Raw genomic sequence first — 24,862 nt, forward strand, 5'->3', positions numbered from 1 at the left:
GGCTTTTTTCTTCATCTTAGAAGAGGGGCAACGTGTGTTAAAGGATTCATTTTCCAGCCTTCTTCACATCCCTCCTGATTCCTCTTGAAACGACAATCCTTTCAGCATCTAACCTAATTACTTCTTCTATATCCTTGACATTTAATATCTCCAATCCTCTGTTTTTCAATCTGTAAACTGGGGATGAAAATATAACTTTACCTAAATGTTAAAATCAAAAGAGATAAATGAAAATGTACATTTCACCACAGAGGTATGTCATTTTTAAAAGAGCAAAACAGAATGTCTAAAAATCAAGAAAAAAGGAGGGAAGGGCATTGAGTGTAACAGGGACTGAAAATCTTACTCATCCCTATTCTGTATTCCTTGGTGTTTAGTGTGTAAGTTTTGAAATTTTGACTTCACCCAGCAATTCTGAATGAAAAAAAAATAACCTTCGATAATACATGCGACACCTTAGTGAAAGATAATGCTATGTTCAAGACACTGCAGAGAAATAAAGGTAAATGTTAAAGTAAATGACTGCTGTAATTTTACAGGTCCTCTAACCCAAACTAGTCTCCAGACCTCACCTTCATTATCTCTCTCATTTCCTTTTGGTCTAATTAATCAAAATCCTTCCTAGATGTTCATTTCTGGCCAGTATGTCTTCCTGAATATGAATAAGAAATAGAATACCATTTGATGTTTGAAATTATGGGGGTAATCTCGATGACGGAAATAGATGACTGGCAAAAGGGAAGGGAATGCCTGATTAAATATATTCATGAAGATGTCAAAGGCTTATAAAGCCAATATCTGGGAAAGAGAAAGCTGTAGGACTACCAGATCTTCTCTGGTGAAGTGTGTTTTTCGAAATCATCACCACCATGGACAACAAAGGTTCATCACAGAAAGGTATGTGCAGCAACTCACGGAGCTGCTAGCTTTATCAACACTCCTGTGGCGGTATTAATTTGAAATTGTAGCTAATATTCTCTCATTCAGAGGTTTCAGCATTACAGAGTTTAGAAGAGCTATCTAATCACTGCTCTAGAAATCAATTGTTGAAGGGACTAGGAAAGCGGTTCCCAAATGGGGGAGTGTCTTCCAGAGACATTTGGTTAATGTCTGGAGATGGTTTGGGTTGTCTTAATTTGGGGCAGGGGCGCTGCTGGTCTCTAGTGGGTAGAGGTCAGAGATGTTGCTAAATATACTACAATACACAGGACAGCCCCCAGAACAAGGAATTATCCAGCTCAAAATGTCAATCAGCCAAAGGTGAGAAACCCTGGACTGGAATAAGACCAAAAGTGTCTCTGAGTCCAAGTCATCACAACTCCAGAAGGTAGAAACAAACATTTTCTAGTTCCCAGGCCTCTTTTGTGGTTTGGCCAAGATGAGTCAGCCTGATGAAACTTTTAACTCTGAAGCCATAATATAGACAATGATAGCAGAGTTGTCTCCTACAATACTTTGTCGACTGGGTTTAAGCCAAATGACATTATAAAAGAAAAAACAGGCTAGTAATAACTAATTACCTTTACTTTCTTGGTTGACAATTGCAAGAAAAAGAAATTGCAAGACAAGGAAATTAGTAACAAAATTTATTTCATGAAACAACAGAAACATTTATCTCTTTTATCTCATCTTAGACTATGAAAATCCTTCAGATGATAAAGGTACAGACAAATGTAGAAAGAATTAAAGAATATCTATCCAGTCATGAATTTCCTAGAACCAATACTATTCCAATGCCTCTACCTGCAAAGCACTTTTTATTTATACTTGTAGATAAAACATCTAATCAGCTGTGTTACATGACTGTAATGTACCTAAAACAAACTCTTTGGAAACATGTTTTTGAAAAATTAAAAGTCTGTTACATGAATCATCTCACAACATTAATATTTTTTATTTTGCAGCTAAAAGGTTGTTTAGCTACATTCTATGCTAAATATTCTTTTATATATTTTCAGGTATTTGGGGTTAGGTATTTTTTCACCATACATCTTTAGCACTTGCCTAGCTTTATCTTGGACATTTCCAGTTACATTTATTGAAGATTCCACAGCAAATGAGTTTTCTGATAAACACATTTTTATATTTTACATTCTTTATAGTCTTTTGGAGTAGTTTGAAGTTAAAAGTGATTTTAATATATTGTTTCTTTCCTTTTGGAAGTGTAAATTATTGATATGTTAGTGGTTCTTATTTGTCCATCTTCTGAGATAGTAAATTGGTGAGTAAATCATCTCTGATAATTGTCAAATATTTTTAAAGAGAGTGTTTTATAGATAGAGCAGAACAAATTGATAAAATCAACTTTCTAGGTTCACTATTGTCATGCAATCAAAGTATTTTTCTCTACTAGTAATGGAGATGACCTCTGCTAGCTCTGAGTCATCATAGCTACCGATGTGGTCCCTGTTACACACAGACCGAGAGGCCACAGGCATGTGTGATGTGACATGAGGAAGTGAAAAGATGACACTGGCACCCAGCCGCCTCCATCTGCTAATAATGGGACTTGGGGAAAATTACTCACCCTCTCTAAGTCTTCTTGTTTCATTAATATAATTTGAAGATAAAGTCAAGGCTACCTCACAGGGTTATTGTGAAACACAAATTTAAAAAAATTTTTAAAGCTTTGGGCAAAGTATCAAGGAAATGCATGGGGTTATCAAGGTGAGTTAGGAGACCCAGGCTACAGTATCCTTTTTATCTTAGTGCTCAATATTAGCAATCAGTCGGTCATGTGTTTATTATTATCAGGCACGACAGTAAACCAGAGAGATCAACTGTGCTATTCTTGCCATTTCAGTGTCTAGAATGCAAGCATTCGTCAACATAGAGTTAAAAAAATTACAAACTCCTAGAGAGCCTGGCTGCTGAGAATCTGCAGAAAGTTCCAAGACATTAAACTATCTTAAGAGAATGACCTAAACACTCCGGCTCAGAATTAATTTCAGCTCCAAATGTTTGCAAAGCACAGAAGCGCTTCTGGGAGCAATACAAAAATGCAGGGAGTAACCTACTTCTCAAACTACCTATCTGTGCAAATATGATTATACATCCAAATTTACACAGTGGAAGGTGTTGATTCTTTCCCACCCCAGCTATTTCAGTACCAAATCATGCAGAGGGCAATGGGGAGAGATAAGGCTTCCCTGGACAGGATGGCTTTTGATAACCTCAGTTGAATAGATCATCTCAGAGTGGCTCATTTTTTTATTTAAGCAGGGTCACTCCTGCTCCTGCTGTTGCTGGTGTCAAATCTGCTCTTGTGCAAGAGTGTGGCCTCCCTTCCCATCTGTCCCAGCGGGGCTGTCAACTGCCAGGTGTCCCTTCGAGACCTGTTTGACCGCGCAGTCATCCTGTCCCACTACATCCATAACCTCTCCTCGGAAATGTTCAACGAATTTGTAAGTACTGCACTTCATGCCTCTTTCCAGAAAGAGCCTTCACGTAAGTGACTGGGCTAAACCACACTGCAAACAAGAAAGCTGCACCAGCCAAATTTCAAATGATACGCTTTCCGGGTCAAAGAAGGCATCAGCTCGTAAGATGTAGGAGAAAGGGTCAGTTTCAGGAAATCTCGAAGATTCTTAAAGAGTGTAATAATTGTTTTTCAATTTCCTTTACTTCATTTTATTGTTTTAATTTCCAAAATAACTTTTAAAGCACCTGTATTAGTCCACTTGGAGTGCCATAACAGAATACCATAGACTAGGTGGATTAAATAGCAGAAATTTATTTCCTCACAGTTCTGGGGGCTGGAAGTCCCAGATCAGGGTGCCAGCACGGTCAGGTTCTTGTAAGGGCTCTCTCTTCCCAATCTGGCTCCTCCATGTGTCCTCACATGGTAAGCGGGGGAGAAAGAGACAGAGATACAGAGAAAACAAGAAAACTCTCTTATAAAGACACTAATCACATTGGATCAGGGTTCTAGCCTATGAGCTCACTGAACCTTAATTACCTTCATAAAGGTCCTTCTCCAAATACAGTACATTGAGGGTTGGGGCTTCAACACAGGAATCTGGGGGAGACACAAACCTTCAGTCCATAACAGCACCTGACCTAAAGCACTTTTAGGTGGGGCTGAGGAAAAGGAAGTATGTTGACTTTTTTGTCCTTAAGTGTCTCTCTGGGCATTCTTCACCTAGCACACAGTAGATACCCGATAAATAACTGCACTGCAGTGAATTGGGTGGATTGAACATGGTAAAGGAAGCTGAATCCATGTCAGGAAAACAAATAATGATAGTTTCTTAAATGCTACAAATTATTGTTCTAAGATTTGCAGTGAATAGGTTTAGAACCAACTAGAAGGGTTGGTTTAGAACTGGAAACAATTATTCTCTTTCTGATGAAGGTACTTTGAAAGTTGTATGTTAACTCTTTTAGGACAATCACGGAGCACATAGTAGAGCAAACAGCTGATAAAAAATGGTATTCAATGTTTGTATTAAATTCATGTAGTTCTTTTTACTCACCAGTTTCTCTTTCATTCTCCATTTTTAACTGGCCACCTTTTTTCCAAATCTTACAAATAATCCCTTTAAATGTTCACAAGTTTTACTAAAGATTAGTTTTTCTCTATCAATGTGTTAGCTAGTTTTTTCTATTCTTATTCTCAGTCCGTTGCTTAGTATTCCTTAGAATTTTATGCCACGTTTCTCTGACTTACCATTTTGTCACCATCAGCAAAATTGTAGTCTGCATCTATGATGAACACTAAGCTATAGGCATGTGGATTCAGAGATTAGTCAAAGAAAAGTTATCATTTTATAACTCCTATTAAGGAAGTATATTGGTTCTGACCCACAGTGAACAAAAGATTAAATGGCTAAATACAGGTACATATGCACTGTATTTGGTTCAAATACTTTTAAAAAAGATGATACTTAATAAAACATTTAATATTTCATATTTGAGGTATTTTTAGTGTTTGCTCTCCAGATAATAACTTGTGGGAAGGGTGAAATTAAACAAGGGAATAGCAAAGGGAAGAGCTTGGAATTTAGAAAAGTTAGATGAAAAAAAGAATTTTTATAGAGATAATGGAAAGAAAAAGTAGGACAAAGAATGACTTTTATGTGGCTTTCATTAAAAAAATGATACATCTATCAAATGTGTTACTATTCTGGTAATGGGTTCATTTATTCAATGCCCAAACAACACTAACTCAGTAAATCTGCTTGATCACTTCCAGGATAAACGGTACGCTCAGGGCAGAGGGTTCATTACCAAGGCTATCAACAGCTGCCACACCTCCTCCCTCTCCACCCCTGAAGACAAAGAACAAGCCCAACAGGTCCATGTGAGTCTTTTATCCAGGTTTTTCACCTAAACAAATGAGATAGTCCACGGGTGTTACCAGGCTGCAGATTATTAGAAGTAATGGTAACGGCACATGCAAAGGAAGGTGGAGGAAGAGCAAGCTATCGAAGAGAAATTACATTCTGCACTTGATGAAGTATGAGTAAAATCAAGTGCTGACTAAAGATTGATAGCAGCAAAATAAATGATCTATAAATTGTCCATGCAGACAACATTACTTCAACCAATGCATTAGACCTAGGATTGCATATACTTTACTGCATGAAAGCATGAACTGAATGGGACTTCCATGTGTAAAATATTAAATTTGCAAAATTCATGGGTACTTAAGAAACGCAAACCCAGTTGATGTATCCCCCATTACTAGTGACTCTTACATGGGCAGCATTTACCATGACGGACCACTGTACCATTCGAGCCATTGCTTCTGACTTTCAAGGCTCTCCTGATTCTGCTTCTACTTCTCTGACACCTACTTCATTCTTCACTGACTCCTCTGTCACCTCTCATTCTTTTTTTTTTTTTTTTTAACATCTTTATTGGAGTATAACTGCTTTACAATGGTATGTTAGTTTCAGCTTCACAACAAAATGAATCAGTTATATATATACATATGTTCCCATATCTCTTCCCGCTTGCGTCTCCCTCCCTCCCACCCTCCCTATCCCACCCCTCCAGGCGGTCACAAAGCACCGAGCTGATCTCCCTGTGCTATTCACCTCTCATTCTTAATTACAGGTCTCTCCCCAAATCAGGTCCTATGACCGCAACTATTGCCTCTGTTCTGATGACAACAAAGTCTGTGTATCAAGGCCTGTTCATTTATCCCAGCTCCATTTTTTTATCATCATAATCTCTCCCTTCTGATTCCCTGCCCGAACCACTGTCCTCACATGACTTTAAATACTTTCACATATATACCCTCTTAAATACAATCTGTTCTCTCTCTACAACTTGGTTAATGATACCAGCATTCTTTCAGTCTAGTAAGCTCATTAATAACGATGATGATAAAATGAAGGAAGAAGGTGAAGAAGGAGAAGGAATTTTTTATAAATTTAAAATTTATTGAGAGCTACTACATTGCCATACATTCTACAAAGCACTTTATGTGCACTATTATATTCAGTCGTCACAAAAAATCCTATAACACAGGTACTGCTATTACACTTCCTGAGATAAGGAAACCGAGGCTCAGAGAAGTTATGGAATTTGCACCTGTCACACAGCTAGGAAGCAGTGAGTCTGGGTTTCATCCAACTCAGAGCTCTCACTTTTAACCATTGAGCTACAATGGCCCAGGGCATATATGCCACTCACCATACAGCCTGTATTTCTTTATAACTCCTTCTCTCACATTCTAGTCATGCTTCCATTGCAATGTCTATTTGATTCTTCTCCACTCTTCATTTCCTTTACCAGTAGATTAGTTCATGGACATCAAGAAAGTAAGCATTTTAAATCAGAGATGCTCAGCCCCTTGGAGTTTCATGCCTGATACTGGTAGTAGTAAACTAGGGGGCAACACCCTCCATTGTGAATCCCATTGATGCTGTTACTAAAGACAGTACTGCGCCATTTTCTGCACCTACACATGTCAACAAAACAGACTGCTCTGACAGCAGCATGGGGGTTGGTGTTGGGATAGATTAAGGAAAGCATGTTTTTAAATGTCATGTCTTCTTCACTGTCTCTTTGTTCCAATATCATAAAATAAAATTACCAATCAAAAATGAATATATTAATACATGATTTGATTCATTAATACAAATGAATCTTTGGGTGAAAATGATGTGGGCATGGGTGGAATCTGTCTTTCCTGGGTAGATACTCCAGGCACATACTGAGTTCCAACAAAATACTTAGGTTTCTTTCCCTGGACAAGCAAAGTATTCAAATATAAAGAACTCACTAAGTAGATGGTCGAATTTCCGAGGTAAAAACAAAATTCTTTACATTATAAATTAGAACTCATTAGAAGAATTAGTTATTTGCATAAGGCAGACCCAGAGATAAACCCATGCACCTATGGTCAACTAATCTATGACAAAGGAGGCAAGGATATATAATGGAGAAAAGACAGCCTCTTCCATAAATGGTGCTGGGAAAACTGGACAGCTACATGTAAAAGAATGAAATTAGAACACTCCCTAACACCATACACAAAAATAAACTCAAAATGGATTAGAGACCTAAATGTAAGACCGGACACTATAAACCTCTTAGAGGAAAACATAGGAAGAACACTCTTTGACATAAATGACAGCAAGATCTTTTTTGATCCACCTCCTAGAGTAATGGAAATAAAAACAAAAATAAACAAATGGGACCTAATGAAACTTAAAAGCTTTTGCAAAGCAAAGGAAACTACAAACAAGATGAAAAGATAACCCTCAGAATGGGAGAAAATATTTGCAAATGAATCAACAAAGGATTAATCTCCAAAACGTATAAACAGCTCATGCAGCTCAATATTAAAAAAAACAAACAACCCAATCAAAAAATGGGCAGAAGACCTAAATAGACATTTCTCCAAAGAAGACATACAGATGGCCAAGAAGCACATGAAAAGCTGCTCAACATCACTAATTATTAGAGAAATGCAAATCAAAAGTACAATGAGGTATCACCTCACACGGGTCAGAATGGCCGTCATCAGAAAATGTACAAACAACAAATGCTGGAGAGGTTGTGGCGAAAAGGGAACCCTCTTGTACTGTTGGTGGGAATGTAAATTGATACAGCCACTATGGAGAACGGTATGGAGGTTCCTTAAAAAAGTAAAAATAGAATTACCATATGACCCAGCAATCCCACTACTGGGCATATACCCAGAGAAAACCATAATTCAAAAAGACACATGCACCCCAATGTTCACTGCAGCACTGTTTACAACAGCCAGGTCATGGAAGCAACCTAAGTGCCCATCGAAAAGACGAATGGATAAAGAAGATGTGGTACAGGGCTTCCCTGGTGGCGCAGTGGTTGGGAGTCTGCCTGCCGATGCAGGGGACGCGGGTTCGTGCCCCGGTCCGGGAAGATCCCACATGCCGCGGGGCGGCTGGGCCCGTGAGCCATGGCCGCTGAGCCTGCGCGTCCGGAGCCTGTGCTTCGCAACGGGAGAGGCCACAACAGTGAGAGGCCCGCGTACCGCAAAAACAAAAAAACAACAACAACAACAAAAAAAGAAGATGTGGTACATATATACAATGGAACATTACTCAGCCATAAAAAGGAATGAAATTGGGTCATTTGTAGAGACGTGGATGGATCTAGAGACTGTCCTACAGAGTGAAGTAAGTCAGAAAGAGAAAAACAAATATTGTATATTAAGGTATATATGTGGAACCTAGAAAAAATGGTACAGATGAACCGGTTTGCAGGGTAGAAATGGAGACACAGAAGTAGAGAACAAACATATGGACACCAAGAGGGGAAAGTGGTGGGGGGGGGTGGGATGAATTGGGGGATTGGGACTGACATATACATAGTAATATGTATAAAATAGATAACTAATTAGAACCTGCTGTATAAAAAAATAAAATAAAATTCAAAAATTCAAATAAGTAAAAATAAAAGCATTGAAAAAAATAAGCCAGATATTTTAAAATTTTAGCAAAATGTAAACAAATAGCTTACATTTTATACTTTTACAACTTTTACCACCTTCAAAAAATTTTGTGTACACACAGGAATAACAAAGAGGTTTTTTTAGGTCAGCCTCTCTGCACAAAAATCACATGTGACTAAACCCACTGTATTATGCTTATTTTAATGAAATTGCTTCCTATGGTCGCTTAGCATGAAGTCCTTCTGAGCATGATCCTTGGCGTGCTGCGCTCCTGGAATGACCCTCTGTACCACCTGGTCACTGAGGTGCGGGGTATGCAAGAAGCCCCAGAGGCTATCCTATCAAGAGCCATAGAGATTGAGGAACAGAACAAACGACTTCTAGAAGGCATGGAGAAGATAGTTGGCCAGGTGAGCAGCCTCTTGAAGGCTTCCTTGGTTTTCTCATGAATGAAAGAAGTGACCTCTGTGATGAGGAATGAGTTTTGAAATATCTCACTTTGCAAGAACAAGATGCAGGCCTCCTATATTCTAGACTGCTATTAAATAAAGCAAGAGCCTAGTCATTCATCATAGTGATAGATTCTATTGTAAGTGAAGCAGAATTCTACTACGATTTTTGACAGGTGCAGCCTTCCCTGCATTGCACACAATTCCACCAAAAGCTTGCCTTTTCCTGGGCACAGGTGGTTGAAATATTTTCAAGGGTAAGAGAACTACAGAATAGAATTTGCAAAATAAATGTTTTCTTCAAAGTATCCCAGGATATCTGCTACTGAAATTCTGCTTGTATTCTTTCTCTGTCCTCCTCAAACCAAAGGATGAGAGTGGGAAGGAAGAAAAGAGAAAGTCAAAACCAGATTGGATGGTGTTTCTCCCCACTCCTCGCTGCTCTGCTGGAGATACCTGTCAGGGAAGGAAGGAGATTGAAAAGAGGAGGCCACAGCATGAATGCTGTCCCACAAGCACTAGATTTCAGTGGGTCACAAAAGATGGAGACGCTCCTTTTCTGGAATTTTTTTTATTTTGTAATTTACACAAAGTTTTCCCATCCGAAATTTTCTTTGGGAGGGGGCTCCAAAATAAAAACTCTAATCATTGCATTTAATCTCCCCAAATAATTTATCATATTTAGATTGATATATGCATTTAGATGGGATAAATAAATGGGATAAATAAATCTCCATTTAGATGGGATAATTTCAACATGAGGGAGGGAACATCTAAGCAGCTTCCTGAAGTTCTCAGAAATAATATATAATCTAAATAAAAATATATGATTACAGACCTAATAATAGGAGCAATTTTATATTTCTCTTATTGTGTACAAAGTACATGTTAATCCTGTGACATTTTTGTCATTTTCAGGGGAGAAGAATATATCCATCACAAATACAAAGCACATTTTAACCCTGGGACATATGAAATAAACACCTAGATTTTCAGGTTATTTTCCTCATTCCTGTGGGCCTATTTTCTGAGGTCACTAATTTGTTCTATAATACTTCATTTTGTTCTTTTTTACCGCTTACTTATTTATTCTTATTCATATCATTGCCCTTTGCACAGTAAATTTTGTCTTAGGGCTCAAGCACCAAAATAAAAAGCAAGGCAACACACACAAATTCCAATAAGGAATCCCAGGTTTAAAAAATGGTCTTACTCTGCAGCAGAAAGTTCGTGTAGCAGGGTCTACAGTTATCCCACGTTTATACCTAGAAGCTCTCCAAACTAGATGACATCCCTAGTTGCCAAGCTGGTTACTTGGTCTCTTGGTTCTCCGGGGGTTCCCAGCCCACAGAGGGTAACAAGCATGAAGATGCAAGGTGCTCAGTTGCTCACAGTCCCCACCCTACCACCCACCTCTCACCACTGGGGGGTTGCTGTCAGCACCCCCTTTTTATAGGCAGTTTTCCCAGTACCTCCCACTTAAGAGACATCAAGAGAAAGCAGATATTTCTCATGGACATCAGGGGGTTATCTGTCCTGGGTGGAATGTGAATGCCTCCTGACTATTTCAGAAGATCTTGTCAGTCACAGCCATCGCTAGATTAGCTGCCCCTTAAACCATCTAGTACAATCCGCATCGTTTCTAAGGTCTTTAAACACACGCTCTATGGAGAAGAGAATCAGTTCAAAGCAGGAGAAACATAAATGTAATGATGGTGACCTTCAGAAGAAATAAGGTAAAAAGTACATTTCAGAGAACAGATTCAGGACATGAAACAGTTCAAGTGATACAACTGTGTCCCTTGATCACATTCATATGAATATTCAAACAGCAGCTTTGTTTCTCCATCGTTTTACTCCTGTACAAATATCCTTAATCTGTGATCACATACATGTAAGAAAACTTACACTTGAGTTCTGCTTCTAGTTTGTAAATTACTAACAGATTTCTGATACGCTGGCTCCAAAACCTATGCCTACAGAGTTTTATATTCATGTGTCCTCCCCAAAACTTAATTTGATAATTAGAAGGAACGAAGATAAGCAAATACTAATAAAACTCATAATAAGTCATTATCTTTGGGTGCTTAGGTTCATCCTGGAGTCAAGGAGAATGAGGTCTACTCGGTGTGGTCGGGACTTCCATCCCTGCAGATGGCCGATGAAGATACGCGCCTTTTTGCTTTTTATAACCTGCTCCACTGCCTACGCAGGGATTCACATAAGATTGACAGTTATCTCAAGCTCCTGAAGTGCCGAATCATCTACGACAGCAACTGCTAAGCCCACAGCCATTCCATTCATTTCTGAGATGGTTCTTAATGATCCATCCCATAGCAGTCTTCTTTTAGTTTTATAGCTTTTTAATGCATGCTTGGGTGTAATGGGTCTCATCTTAAAAAATAAAAACAGACTCCACAGAGATGTCAAAATCTAAGAAGGCAATTTGTCAAAGTTTCTTATCTTCATTTTAACAGAAAATCAAAAGAAAATCCATCCCTACCGTTGAGAGAAGTTCCTATTAAAATCTGTCACAAATAGCAGAACCTGGCATTACAAAGAAGACCATTAACAGCTTACTTTAGCATCACAGCAAATTATTCTGGGTCAGGTTATTAGAATCAAAGAATTAGATAATTATTTATCGTGCTGGTCATGCTACCGAGAAGACTGAATTCTCGGGATTCTTTATGAAAGCCAGCCACGTACTGTCAGCCAATTTTCACAGTGTTACAACAGACAATTAAGTGCTATGAAACTGTGATGTACCCAAATAGCGTGAGGTTTACCGAACTGTCTAAAAATTATTAGGATACCGTCTTAGTCCTTCTGGGCTGCTATTACAAAATATCACAGATTTGTAAACAACAGAAATCGATTTCCACAGCGTGGTCAGGCGGGGCCCTCTTCCGGTCGCACAGTTCTTACTGGATCCTCACATGGGGGGAGGGACTAGGGAGCTCTCATATATAAAAGCACTAATCTCATTCATGAGGCTCCATCCTTATAACTTAATCACCTCCCAAAGGCTCCACCCATGAACACCATCACCTTTGGGAGTTAGGATTTCAACATATGAAATTTCTGGGGGACACAAAGGTTGAGGCCATAGCAGATACAAACGTGAACTGGCTTCATCCTCCTCCACTGGCTGTCTTCAGCCGTGCTCAACTGCATCCCCATCTCCTTGGCATCATCTTGCACGCATTCCATACGTTCTGGTCACACTGGGTTTAACAAGTTCAGTCCGGTCAAGTTTCAACTCCACCTCATGTTCAGCCTACTTAATGTTTCCCCCTACCATACTGAGGCCCAGGGAACCTACCAGGGAAAGCAGATATGACCGTTTCTGCAAGGATTCTTCTCCCTTACTCTCTGGATCTTCATTCCTCTGGCCATGTTGGAAGGGGGTAGAGGATAACGAGATGGAAAACCTCTGACATCACTGACTTACGTGGTGCTATTGTAGCTGTCCCATGGCCAAGAGGGACCGATCTGGAATTCCCCTGAATGACAAGTGTCTCTCTTGTACGGCACCCCAGTGATTTTCCAGGACATCTGCAAGTTGGGGATACCCCACTGCATAGCTGTTGTTTTTTTTGACCAAGGGAAATATTCTGGCACCCCACAGCTCAGCCACCTGCAGTATTCTCCACAGTCTGTCTGTTTCCCTCACTCTGCAAGCACCCTACTGGAGAAAATTAATTGGCTTAAGGTCAGCTACCTACTAGCTGACCCATAGGAAAGCCATGCATCACAGACACTCCAAACAACTGAATGGCAATAACACCGGTGTGCATCTGACCCCATCCTGGGGTCTCTGGACAATTCTCCACCTGGTGAACACAGAGTAGATTAGAAAGTTGGATTCATAGACAGACATTAATCGGAGTGAGATACCATTCTTTCCTCCTTTCAGAACCATGAGTAACTATCTTCGTCAATAATTAGGTAGTTGGCCTTACAAACATTCCCTACTAGGTGCCTGAATTGCAAAACCCTCCTCATAGACTTAGTTTCCAGTGAGACTGGAAAGACATGACTGGATTAGGGTAGCTCAGCTTGTTCAACTGCCTCAAAACATCCTGGGATGAGGGCCAATCTCGTTGCCAGCTCTCCTGGCGGTGGTGTCGCCAGGCTGGTTTTGCAGCATCTTTATGGCTTTAGCAGGAATTCTTAGACAACAGTCAATGGGAAATATTTCATCCAACATCCTGATAGAGACGAAATAAAAAAGGTAGAAGGGAAGGAGAATGAAGAGGAATGAAAGAAGGAGAAGATGGAAGGAAGGAAATACAGAAGAGAGAAAGTGAGTAAAAGACGGGTCGTGCAGGGTGAGATGCTATTGGAATACTGTATTTGGCGAAGACCCAAACATATATGCTTTAATTTTTATACCCTAAGAGCAAATATCACCTCATATTCTCCTTTTACTTCTATTTCCTCTCCTCTCCTGTTTTTCTGAAATTGTCCTTTGTATGAGGAGTATTCTTTTGCTGCTACCAAATGAGTTGCCATAGTTCTAGAGATGAACAAAACTGGGCACCTCTTCAGATCAGAACTCAAGGCAATTTTCTTCTGTCATGCAAAGAAACTTTTCATACACGTATAGGGACACAGTCCAGCAAAACCAACCTCTTCCCTCATAGCCAGGGTTATTTTTGTCTGAGTCCTGCTCCTGCCTCTAGCTGTGATGACCCAAACCTTTCAGAACACAACAGAATACTCTGCCCCAAACCAATCTATCAATCTCTCCCTTTGTTCCTGCATGCATGCAAAATGTCAGCTTTCTCGTATTTCCACTTTCTTCTTTCAAAAGGCAGAAGACTATGGGAAAAACATGTATGCACTTTCTTTCTAAGTCATTTATTGCTGCAAACATCTAATTCTATTGTGTTACCCACTTAACTTTCTTTCTTTCAGTGTCTAGATATTTCCAACAGAGAGGATGGTATTTATCAGAGGGGAAATTTGGCAATAAGGGCGACAATGCAATTGTATGAAACATACATTCACCACTAGCCCACACACATCTTCATGTATTCTACTCTTATAAAGCTTATTCCAAGCACAAATTTAACGCTGTAGATAAACAACGGAGGAGGTGATATTGAAAGGCCTCTCCCTGCTTGACCGTGACATATAAACTGAATACTGTAGATTTCAGACAATACTGAGCAGAGCCCTAGGTGTCCTGTAGAGTCAGCAAGGGGTAGCTGAAAAGAGGATATTGGGGAAGAATATAACAGTCACTCCCCTGACAACCAGAGTGAGTCTATTTTTTTCCTCTTTTACAGATTTCCATGTAAGATTACATTTGAAGAAACGACCCTGCTATAGCAAGAATAGTAGCAGAGGTTACCGAACGGAAACAAACAAATGAAAAACCCTTGAAGTTCACTGACCTCAGAGATTAGTAAATCACGTGTCATGGATACAACAAAGACTTAAACTGAGGTTTAAAAAAAAAATCTCTATTTTCCAGAAGTTGGCTCTCAAGCTGTAGAGAAAGAGAGGGTGACATAAACATGCAAATTACTATATTATATGGTAAAGAAAAGTAAGTATAAGAGGCGATGCCAAACAAAGTGCTACAGTGAATTGAAGTACAGCTAGGAGACATCTGGTTGTGAGAACAGGAAGCTTTTTGGAGTGACACAGTTGTGATGGCTTCATGATGGAGTTTTGAAAGGTTGATGGGATGTTGATACAGAAAAACAGGAAGACAGCATATCTGTCAATTCATTTAGAATCATAAGTGTCTCCTACATCCTGGGCAAAAGGAACTGAGATATTAATACATATAGCATTATAAGGTATCAGTGGATAATCAAGTTTGACCAAAACACAAGAAATGCTCATTTTTTTAACAGACATGTAATGTCTCTCATTATTATGCTCCCACTATGTGCTATACACGTTATTCTACATATATTACTGTTATGGGGAAAATCTTGTAAGGATTGTTTATGCATTGTGGAAGATCATTTACGCCAACTTGGAGAGCTTGTATTTATTCGGCAAGGCAACAGGAAACCAGGAAACTTTAGTGCAAGAGGGAAGTATGTCCAGAATTGGAAAATAGAAATATTAACCTGGTCTGAGGGGTAGTGGGAGTATGGGGCTGATGGAGAAAAAGCAGCAGTCCAGAAACAGCTTGGAATATTATGACACTAGAAGAAAATCAAAGAAAAATCCAATTGCCAAGCAAAAAGAAGCAGAGGATGTGAGAGAGATAGGAAAAGAAATAGGCTTGACTACACAGAGGGAATGAGGCAGGCCTAAGAGTCAAAAAGGCATCCAAGAACATGGGACTGGATGAGTAAATAAATGATTGGGAAGTCAGAGAGAAGACAGGAGATAAATTAAGGTTCTGTCCAAAAGCATCTGAACTTTATTTTCCTGTATTTCATCAACTCTGTACAAGAATTCATCAAAAATGTTAACTTACTATAGCATATCACAGAAATAAGTACACTCAAGAGCCCCTGCTAGACTCTATCAAATACCAGAACCAAAGCATCACTGCCCAGTGATAACAGGTAGTAAGTCACTAGTCACTTTCAACACTTAAATAAGACATGCATTGTAAAGCATAGTGGATGAATGGAAATAAAATGAAAACAATCCACTCCTTCACAGAGCCAGCCCGACCCAAAACCTAAACAAAACATAAGTAATGTTCTCTTTCAACATGTGTCCACTTTCTCCAAGAGTTTCTCATTCCTTTCTCCTGAATCCACCCTTGTTTACTGTCCTTTCGTTCTCTTCCTCTCAGCAGATGGTCAGCTAATCACTAATCACATAAATAATTAAAAAGTGCTCACTCCTAATATTCATATTGAAGGAGTCTTGAAACTGAAAAGCTTTCTAATCCTCTGAAAATAAAACTCTAATATTGGAATGACTCCTCCCCAGCCTCTTTCCAAAATGCCCAGTAGGCAGCCAGATGTGACTCTAGCTACTTAGAAATCTTCTGCTGTAATTATAACCTATTTGGATAGTAAAGACAGGAAAGACAAATGAGGCAATGAAAGGCATTTAGAAAGAAATGCATGGACAAGTGGAAAAGATACCATATGTTTTAAACACAGATCCACGCTTGCACACCATACCAGTGTGATGGGAGCCAGGTGGGCCTAATCGGGGGTGGAGTTTGCAAGAAAGCTCTGTATCAATTAGTACTGAGAAGTCTTATTCAGCTGAACTGTTTAAATATGATTCTTTGATTCTAAGACTCAGAGCCACTCGTCCCACTTAACTGCACTAAGTCAAAAAAGGAATATACTTATTGCATATTTGAAAGTTGCTAAGAGATCTGAAAAGTTCTCATCACAAGAAAAAAAATTTGTAACTATATATAGTGACAGACAGTAACTATATATAGACTTATTGTGGTATCACTTTGCAATATATACATACGTCAAATCATTACACTGTACCCCTGAAACTAATATAATGTTATATGTCAATGTTATATATGCATAATGATTATATAATCATTATGCTGTATACCTAAAACTTATATGTGTGGTTATACACACCAATATATATGTAAAGTTTTTTAAAGAAATATACTTTATATATTGAAGAAAGAAAGCAAATCAACTAATATTTTTTGGGTTTTTTTCAAAAGTACATTCTAGCTAGCATATTGGGTCTAAAACCTTATCTCCAAATGTTGTTTATGTTTATGCTGATAAAGAAAACAGAAAAGTGTCCTAACCCTGTAACATTAACTGCAGATGAGTTTAGTTACAATAGTTAATAAAAACCACTAAATCCTAAAACCTATAGCCCAGCCGAGTACTCTGCTATTGATCACTGAACAAATATTTACTTAACTCCCACTTGACTCAGGCACTATTGTTGGTGCTTGGTTTACAACAATAAACAAAGCAGGCAGACGCTTGTCCTCACAGAACTTATATTCTAGCTGGGGGGGGGGGGAAGACCGACAACACACAATAAACATGAACACAAATACATTATATAGTAGGTTAACAGGTGATCTGTACTATGGAAAGAGAAATAGTAAAGCAGAGGGTTTTAGGGAGTAAAGGTGAAGAAAGGGAAGTGATTTAAAAAGACAACTTAGAACGCATTGCGGGCAGCAGCATTTCCTCTGTTAAATCATGCAAACATGCTCCCTTGCATTCCAGATCCAAGTTTTGCCTCATCCAGTCAGACTTCTTCCTCTTCTGCACAACTTCAGAAAGGTTTCCATCTTTGAGGCTCTATGCAAACATGAATATTCTGAACGTTCTGCCTCTCGTCACTTGAACTGAAAGATTTTAAAAGTAATTTGGAGTAAACTCCCCCAAACTAAGTAACATGCAACAGATTTTAATAATTTTCTGTTTCCTGAATGACTAATCTCTAAATTATTTTCATTTTACAACACACTATCAGTGCCAAAAATTATATAATGTAAAAATATTATATATGTACTGCTCTTCTAATTTACTGTGACATTTAAAAAATATACACAAAATATAAATTAAATAAAATAAAGATAAAAATAAATAGAAATAGAAATACTAATATCTTCTTCCCAAAGGATGAGGACACTCACTTCTTTTTCAAGTTAATTTAATTTTTTTATACAGCAGGTTCTTATTAGTTACCTATTTTATACACATCAGTGTATACATGTCAATCCCAATCTCCCAATTCATCCCACCACCACCACCCCCCACCCATTTTCCCCCAAGTGTCCATATGTTTGCTCTCTACATCTGTGTCTCTATTCCTGCCTTGCAAACCAGTTCATCTGTACCATTTTTCTGGATTCCACATATATGTGTTAATATACGATATTTGTTTTTCTCTTTCTGACTTACTTCACTCTGTATGACAGTCTCTTGGTCCATCCACGGCTCTACAAATGACCCAATTTCGTTCCTTTTTATGGCTGAGTACTATTCCATTGTATACACGTACCACATCTTCTTTATCCATTCATCTGCCGATCGGCATTTAGGTTGCTTCCGTGAACTGGCTATTGTAAATAGTGCTGCAATGAGCATGTGTCTTTTTCAATTATGGTTTTCTCTGGGTATATGGCCAGGAGTAGGATTGCTGGGTCATATGGTAATTCTATTTTTAGCTTTTTAAGGTCCTCCATACTATTCTCCATAGTGGTTATATCAATTTACATTCCCACCAACAGTGCAAGAGGGTTCCCTTTTCTCCACAACCTCTCCAGCATTGGTTGTTTCTAAATTTTCTGATGATGTCCATTCTAACTGGTGTGAGGTGATACCTCATTGCAGTTTTCACTTGCATTTCTCCAATAATTAGTGATGTTGAGCAGCTTTCCATGTGCCTCTTGGCCATCCGTATGTCTTCTTAGAGAAATGTCTATTTAGGTCTTCTGCCCATTTTTGGATTGGGTGGTTTTTTTTAATATTGAGCTGCATGAGCTCTTTGTGTATTTTGGAGATTAATCCTTTGTCCGTTGATTCACTTGTAAATATTTTCTCCCATTCTAAGAGTTGTCTCTTCATCTTGTTTACAGTTTCCTTTGCTGTGCAAAAACTTTTACGTTCCATTAGGTCCCATTTGTTTATTTTTGTTTTTATTTCCATTACTCTAGGAGGTGGATCAAAAAAGATCTTACTGTGATTTATGTCAAAGAGTGTTCTTCCTATGTTTTCCTCTAAGAGTTTTACGGTGTCTGGTCTTACATTTAGGTCTTGAATCCATTTTGAGTTTATTTTTGTGTATGGTGTTAGGGAGCGTTCTAATTTCATTCTTTTACATGTAGCCGTCCAGTTTTCCCAGCACCACTTATTGAAGAGATGGTCTTTTCTCCACTGTATATCTTTGCCTCATTTGTCATAGATTAGTTGACCACAGGTGCATGGGTTTATCTCTGGGCTTTCTATCCTGTTCCATTGACCTATATTTCTGTTTTGGTGCCAGTACCATATTATCTTGATTACTGTAGCTTTGTAGCACAGTCTAAAGTCAGGGAGTCTGATTCCTCCAGCTCCATTTTTTTCCCTCAAGATTCCTTTGGCTATTCAGGGTCTTTTGTTTCTCCATACAAATTTTAAGATTTTTTGTTCTAGTTCTATAAAAAACACCACTGGTAATTTGATAGGGATTGCACTGAATCTGTAGATTGCTTTGGGTAGTACAGTCACTTTACAATATTGATTCTTCCAATCCAAGAACATGGTATATCTCTCCATCTTTTTATCATCTTTGATTCCTTTCATCAGTGTCTTATAGTTTTCTGAGTACAGGTCTTTTACCTCCTTAGGTAGGTTTTTCCCTAGGTATTTCATTCTTTTTGTGGCAGTGGTGAATGGGATTGTTTCCTTAATTTCTCTTTCTGGTCTTTCGTTGTTAGTGTATAGGAATGCAAGAGATTTCTGTACATTAATTTTGTATCCTACAACTTTACCAAATTCATTGATTAGCTCTAGCAGCTTTCTGGTGGCCTCCTTATGATTCTCTATGTATAGTATCATGTCATCTGCAAACAGTGACAGTTTTACTTCTTCTTTTCCAATTTGTATTCTTTTTATTTCGTTTTCTTCTCTGATTGCCGTGGCTAGGACTTCCAAAACTATGTTGAATAATAGTGGCGAGAGTGGACATCCTTGTCTTGTACCTGATCTTAGAGGAAATGCTTTCAGTTTTTCACCACTGAGAATGATGTTTGCTGTGGGTTTGTCCTATATGGCCTTTATTATGTTGAGGTAGGTTCCCTCTATGTCCACTTTCTGGAGAGTTTTTATCATAAATGGGTGTTGAATTTTGTCAAAAGTTTTTCCTGCATCTACTGAGATGATCATATGGTTTTTATTCTTCAAGTTGTTAATATGGTGTATCACACTGATTGATTTGAGTATACTGAAGAATCCTTGCATTCCTGGAGTAAACCCCACTTGATCATGGTGTATGATCCTTTTAATGTGCTGTTGGATTCTGTCTGCTAGTATTCTGTTGAGGATATCTGCATCTATATTCATCAGTGATATTTGTCTATAATTTTATTTTTTTGTAGTATCTTTGTCTGGTTTTGGTATCAGGGTGATGGTGGCCTTGTAGAATGAGTTTGGCAGTTTTCCTTCTTCTGCAATCTTTTGGAAGAGTTTAAGAAGGATAGGTGTTAGCTCTTCTCTAAATGTTTTACAAAATTCACCTGTGAAGCTATCTGGTCCTGCACTTTTGTTTGTTGGAAGATTTTTAATCACAGTTTCAATTTCATTACTTGTGATTGGTCTGTTCATATTTTCTATTTCTTCCTGGTTCAGTCTTGGAAGGTTATACCTTTGTAAGAATTTGTCCATTTCTTCCAGGTTGCCCATTTTATTGGCATAGAGTTTCTTGTAGCAGTCTCCTATGATGCTTTGTACTTCTGCGGTGTCTGTTGTAACTTCTCCTTTTTCATTTCTAATTTTATTGATTTGAGTCCTCTCCCTCTCTTTCTTGATGAGTCTGGTTAAAGGTTTATCAATTTTGTTTATCTTCTCAAAGAACCAGCTTTTAGTTTTATTTATCTTTGCTACTGTTTTCTTTGTTTCTATTTCATTTATTTCTGCTCTGATCCTTATGATTTTGTTCCTTCTACTAACTTTGGGTTTTGTTTGTTCTTCTTTCTCTAGTTCCTTAAGATGTAAGGTTAGATTGTTTATTTGAGATCTTTCTTGTTTCTTGAGGTAGGATTGTATTGCTATAAACTTCCCTCTTAGAAATGCTTTTGCTGCATTCCATAGGTTTTGGATCATCATGCTTTCATTGTCATTTGTCTCTAGGTATTTTTTGATTTCCTCTTTAATTTCTTCAGTGATCTCTAGGTTATTATTTAGTAACATATCGTTTAGCCTCCAGGTGTTTGTGTTTTTTACATTTTTTTCGCTGTAATTTATTTCTAATCTCATAGCATTGTGGCCAGAAAAGATGCTTGATATGATTTCAGTTTTCTTAAATGTACTGAGGCTTGATTTGTTATCCAAGATATGATCTACCCTGGAGAGTGTTCTGTGTGCATTTGAGAAGAAAGTGTAATCTGTAATCTGCTGTTTACGGATGGAATGTCCTATAAATATCAAATCTACCTGGTCTATTGTGTCATTTAAAGCTTGTGTTTCCTTATTAATTTTCTGGCTGGATGATCTATCTATTGGTATGAGGTGTTAAAGTCCCCCACTATTATTGTGTTACTGTCAATTTCCTCTTTTATAGCTGTTAGCATTTGCCTTATATATTGAGGTGCTTCTATGTTGGGTGCATATATATTTATAATTGTTATACCTTCTTCTTGGATTGATCCCTTGATCATTATGTGGTGTCCTTCCTTGTCTCTTGTAACATTCTTTAAGGTCTATTTTGTCTGATTTGAAAATTGCTACTCCAGCTTTCTTTTGATTTCCATTTGCATGGAATACCTTTTTCCATCCCCTTACTTTCAGTCTGTATGTCTCTCTAGGTCTCAAGTGGGTCTCTTGTAGACAGCATACATATGGGTCTTGTGTTTGTATACATTCAGCGAGCCTGTGTCTCTCGGTTGGAGCATTTAATCCATTCTCATTTAAGGTAATGATCGATATGTATGTTCCTATTACCATTTTCTTAACTGTCTTGGGCTTGTTTTTGTAGGTCCTTTTCTTCTCTTGTGTTTCTTGCCTAGAGAAGTTCCTTTAGCATTTGTTGTAGAGCTGGTTTGGTGGTGCTGAATTCTCTTAGCTTTTGCTTGTCTGTAAAGCTTTTGATTTCTCCATTGAATCTGAATGAGATCCTTGCTGGGTAGAGTAATCTTGGTTGTAGGTTCTTCCCTTTCATCACTTTAAATATATCATGCCACTCCCTTCTGGCTTGTAGAGTTTCTGCTGAGAAATCAGCTGTTAACCTTATGGGACTTCCCTTGTATGTTATTTATTGTCTTTCCCTTGTTGCTTTTAATAATTTTTCTTTGTCTTTAACTTTTGTCAGTTTGATTACTATGTGTCTTGGCATGTTTCTCCTTGGGTTTATCCTGCCTGGGACTCTCTGTACTTCCTGGACTTGGGTGGCTATTTCCTTTCCCATGTTAGGGAAGTTTTCGACTATCATGCCTTCAAATATTTTCTTGGGTCCTTTTTCTGTCTCTTCTCCTTCTGGAACCCCTATAATGCGAATGTTGATGCGTTTAATGTTGTCCCAGAGGTCTCTTCGGCTGTATTCATTTCTTTTCATTCTTTTTTCTTTATTCTGTTCCACAGCAGTGAATTCCACCATTCTGTCTTCCAGGTCACTTACCTGTTCTTCTGCCTCAGTTATTCTGCTACTGATTCCTTCTAGTGTATTTTTCATTTCAGTTATTGTATTGTTCATCTCTGTTTGTTTGTTCTTTAATTCTTCTAGGTCTTTGTTAAACATTTCTTGCATCTTCTCGATCTCTGCCTCCATTCTTTTTCTGAGGTCCTGGATCATCTTCACTATCATTATTCTGAATTATTTTTCTGGAAGGTTGTCTATCTCCACTTCATTTAATTGTTTTTCTAGGGTTTTATCTTGTTCCTTCATATGGTACATAGTCCTCTGCCTTTTCATTTTGTCTTTCTGTGAATGTGGTTTCCGTTCCACAGGCTGCAGGATTGTAGTTCTTCTTGCTTCTGCTGTCTGCCCTCTGGTGGATGATGCTATCTAAGAGGGTTGTGCAAGCTTCCTGATGGGAGGGACTGGTGGTGGGTAGAGCTGGGTGTTGCTCTGGTGGGCAGAACTCAGTAAAACTTTAATCTGCTTGTCTGCTGATGGGTGGGGCTGAGTTCCCTCCCTGTTGGTTGTCTGACCTAACGTGATCCAGCACTGGAGGCTACAAGCTCTTTGGTGGGGCTAATGGTGGACTCTGGGAGGGCTCATGCCAAGGAGTACTTCCCAGAACTTCTGCTGCCACTGTCTCTGTCCCCACAGTGAGCCACAGCCACCCCCTGCCTCTGGAGGAGACCCTCCAACACTAGCAGGTAGGTCTGGTTCAGTCTCCTATGGGGAAACTGTTCCTTCCCCCTGGGTCTTGATGCGCACACTACTTTGTGTGTGCCCTCCAGGAGTGGAGTCTCTGTTTCTCCCAGTCCTGTCAAAGTCCTGCAGTCAAATCCCACTAGCCTTTAAAGTCTGATTCTCTGAGAATTCCTCCGCTTGTTGCCAGACCCCCAGGTTGGGAAGCCTGACATGGGGATCAGAACCTTCACTCCAGTGGGTGGACTTCTGTGGTATTACTGTTCTCCAGTTTGTGAGTCACCCACCCAGTGGTCATGGGATTTGATTTTCCTGTGATTGCACCCTCCTACCGTCTCATTGTGACTTCTCCTTTGTCTTTGGTGTGTGGTATCTTTTTTGGTGAGTTCCAGTGTCCTCCTGTCAATGATTGTTCAGCAGTTAATTGTGATTCTGGTGCTCTCGTACAAGGGAGTGAGCACATGTCCTTCTACTCCACCATCTTGAACCAATCTGACACTCACTTTTAAAGTCACTGGACTAATGGATTCTGTATGCACACATATAATTATACCACAGTTGTTTAACTATCATAATAAAATAATTTCTTTTACATACAATTTAAATCAAAGCTCTCAGAATACCACAAGGGACTGGGAATAAAATTATATGTGAATATTTCTCTTCATATGCATATATTAAATTTTGTAAGCTCAATCAAGTAATCACCATTAGCCCTTTTATTATTCCATCAATTCATCTACTGGTAAATAATCCAAATTCTACAGTAGATTTCTTCAAGGGTTTAAATCTCAAGTCATGCCAAAAGCAGAGCAATGGCCTACAAGAAGAAACAAAATGTAGTATGGGTATCATTATACATATCCATTTGTAAAGAGAATTAATGAAGAAATACAGAAGACTTACAGTCGGCTGTATCAGAAAGTGTTCTCAATCAGCGCTGAATGTGTGTATCACCTAGAGCAACAGTCCCCAAACTTTCTGGCATCGGGGACCAGTTGTGTGGAAGATAATTTTTCCAGAATGGTTAGGGGGGTGAGGATGGTTCATGTGGTAATGTGGGGAGCAGCAGATGAACCGATACTAGTCCACAGCCCAGGGGTTTCGGACCCCTGACCCAGAGTACTTTCTCAGCTTCCCATGACTTCCAAAGAAAAAGGGCTCCATTACTTTCATCTCCTGCCTACTGTGGAGTCTTTTCCACTTTCCTCCACAACTTCCTTCACTGAAATGTCTTCCCTAGGTATAAAACGGACCTTGGGCTTGTGGTCCAGACAAGATGGCCTGGGTCTGTTTGTGCCCACTCTTCATGCTGGAAATAACAAGAGGCCAGTAAAGGAGACTTTTTTTTTTCCTTTTTTTTTGCGGTATGCAGGCCTCTCACTGTTGTGGCCTCTCCCATTGCGGAGCACACGCTCCAGACGCGCAGGCTCAGTGGCCATGGCTCACAGGCCCAGCCGCTCCGCGGCATGTGGGATCTTCCTGGACCACGGCACGAACCCGTGTCCCCTGCATCGGCAGGTGGACTCTCAACCACTGCGCCACCAGGGAAGCCCTAAAGGAGACC

The 24,862-nt window shown here is 39.0% G+C and overlaps 1 protein-coding gene across 2 annotated transcripts; it reads left to right on the top strand.

The window, feature by feature from the left end:
- Positions 1–812: 812 nt before the first annotated feature.
- PRL (prolactin) lies at positions 813–11,779 on the top strand. 2 transcript variants are annotated; one of them, XM_004273529.1, is made up of 5 exons: positions 813–897; positions 3,223–3,404; positions 5,195–5,302; positions 9,124–9,303; positions 11,434–11,779. In XM_004273529.1, the coding sequence occupies exons 1-5, from the start codon at positions 870–872 to the stop codon at positions 11,623–11,625; spliced, it is 690 nt and encodes a 229-aa protein (XP_004273577.1). In that variant the 5' UTR covers positions 813–869; the 3' UTR covers positions 11,626–11,779. The 2 variants fall into 2 exon arrangements, with proteins under 2 accessions (XP_004273577.1, XP_012389802.1); XM_012534348.3 differs by having other exon boundaries at positions 817–897; positions 3,220–3,404.
- The last annotated feature ends 13,083 nt before the right edge of the window (positions 11,780–24,862 follow it).

The sequence above is a fragment of the Orcinus orca genome, chromosome 10, assembly GCF_937001465.1.
Source record: "Orcinus orca chromosome 10, mOrcOrc1.1, whole genome shotgun sequence".
Lineage (NCBI taxonomy): Eukaryota > Metazoa > Chordata > Mammalia > Artiodactyla > Delphinidae > Orcinus > Orcinus orca.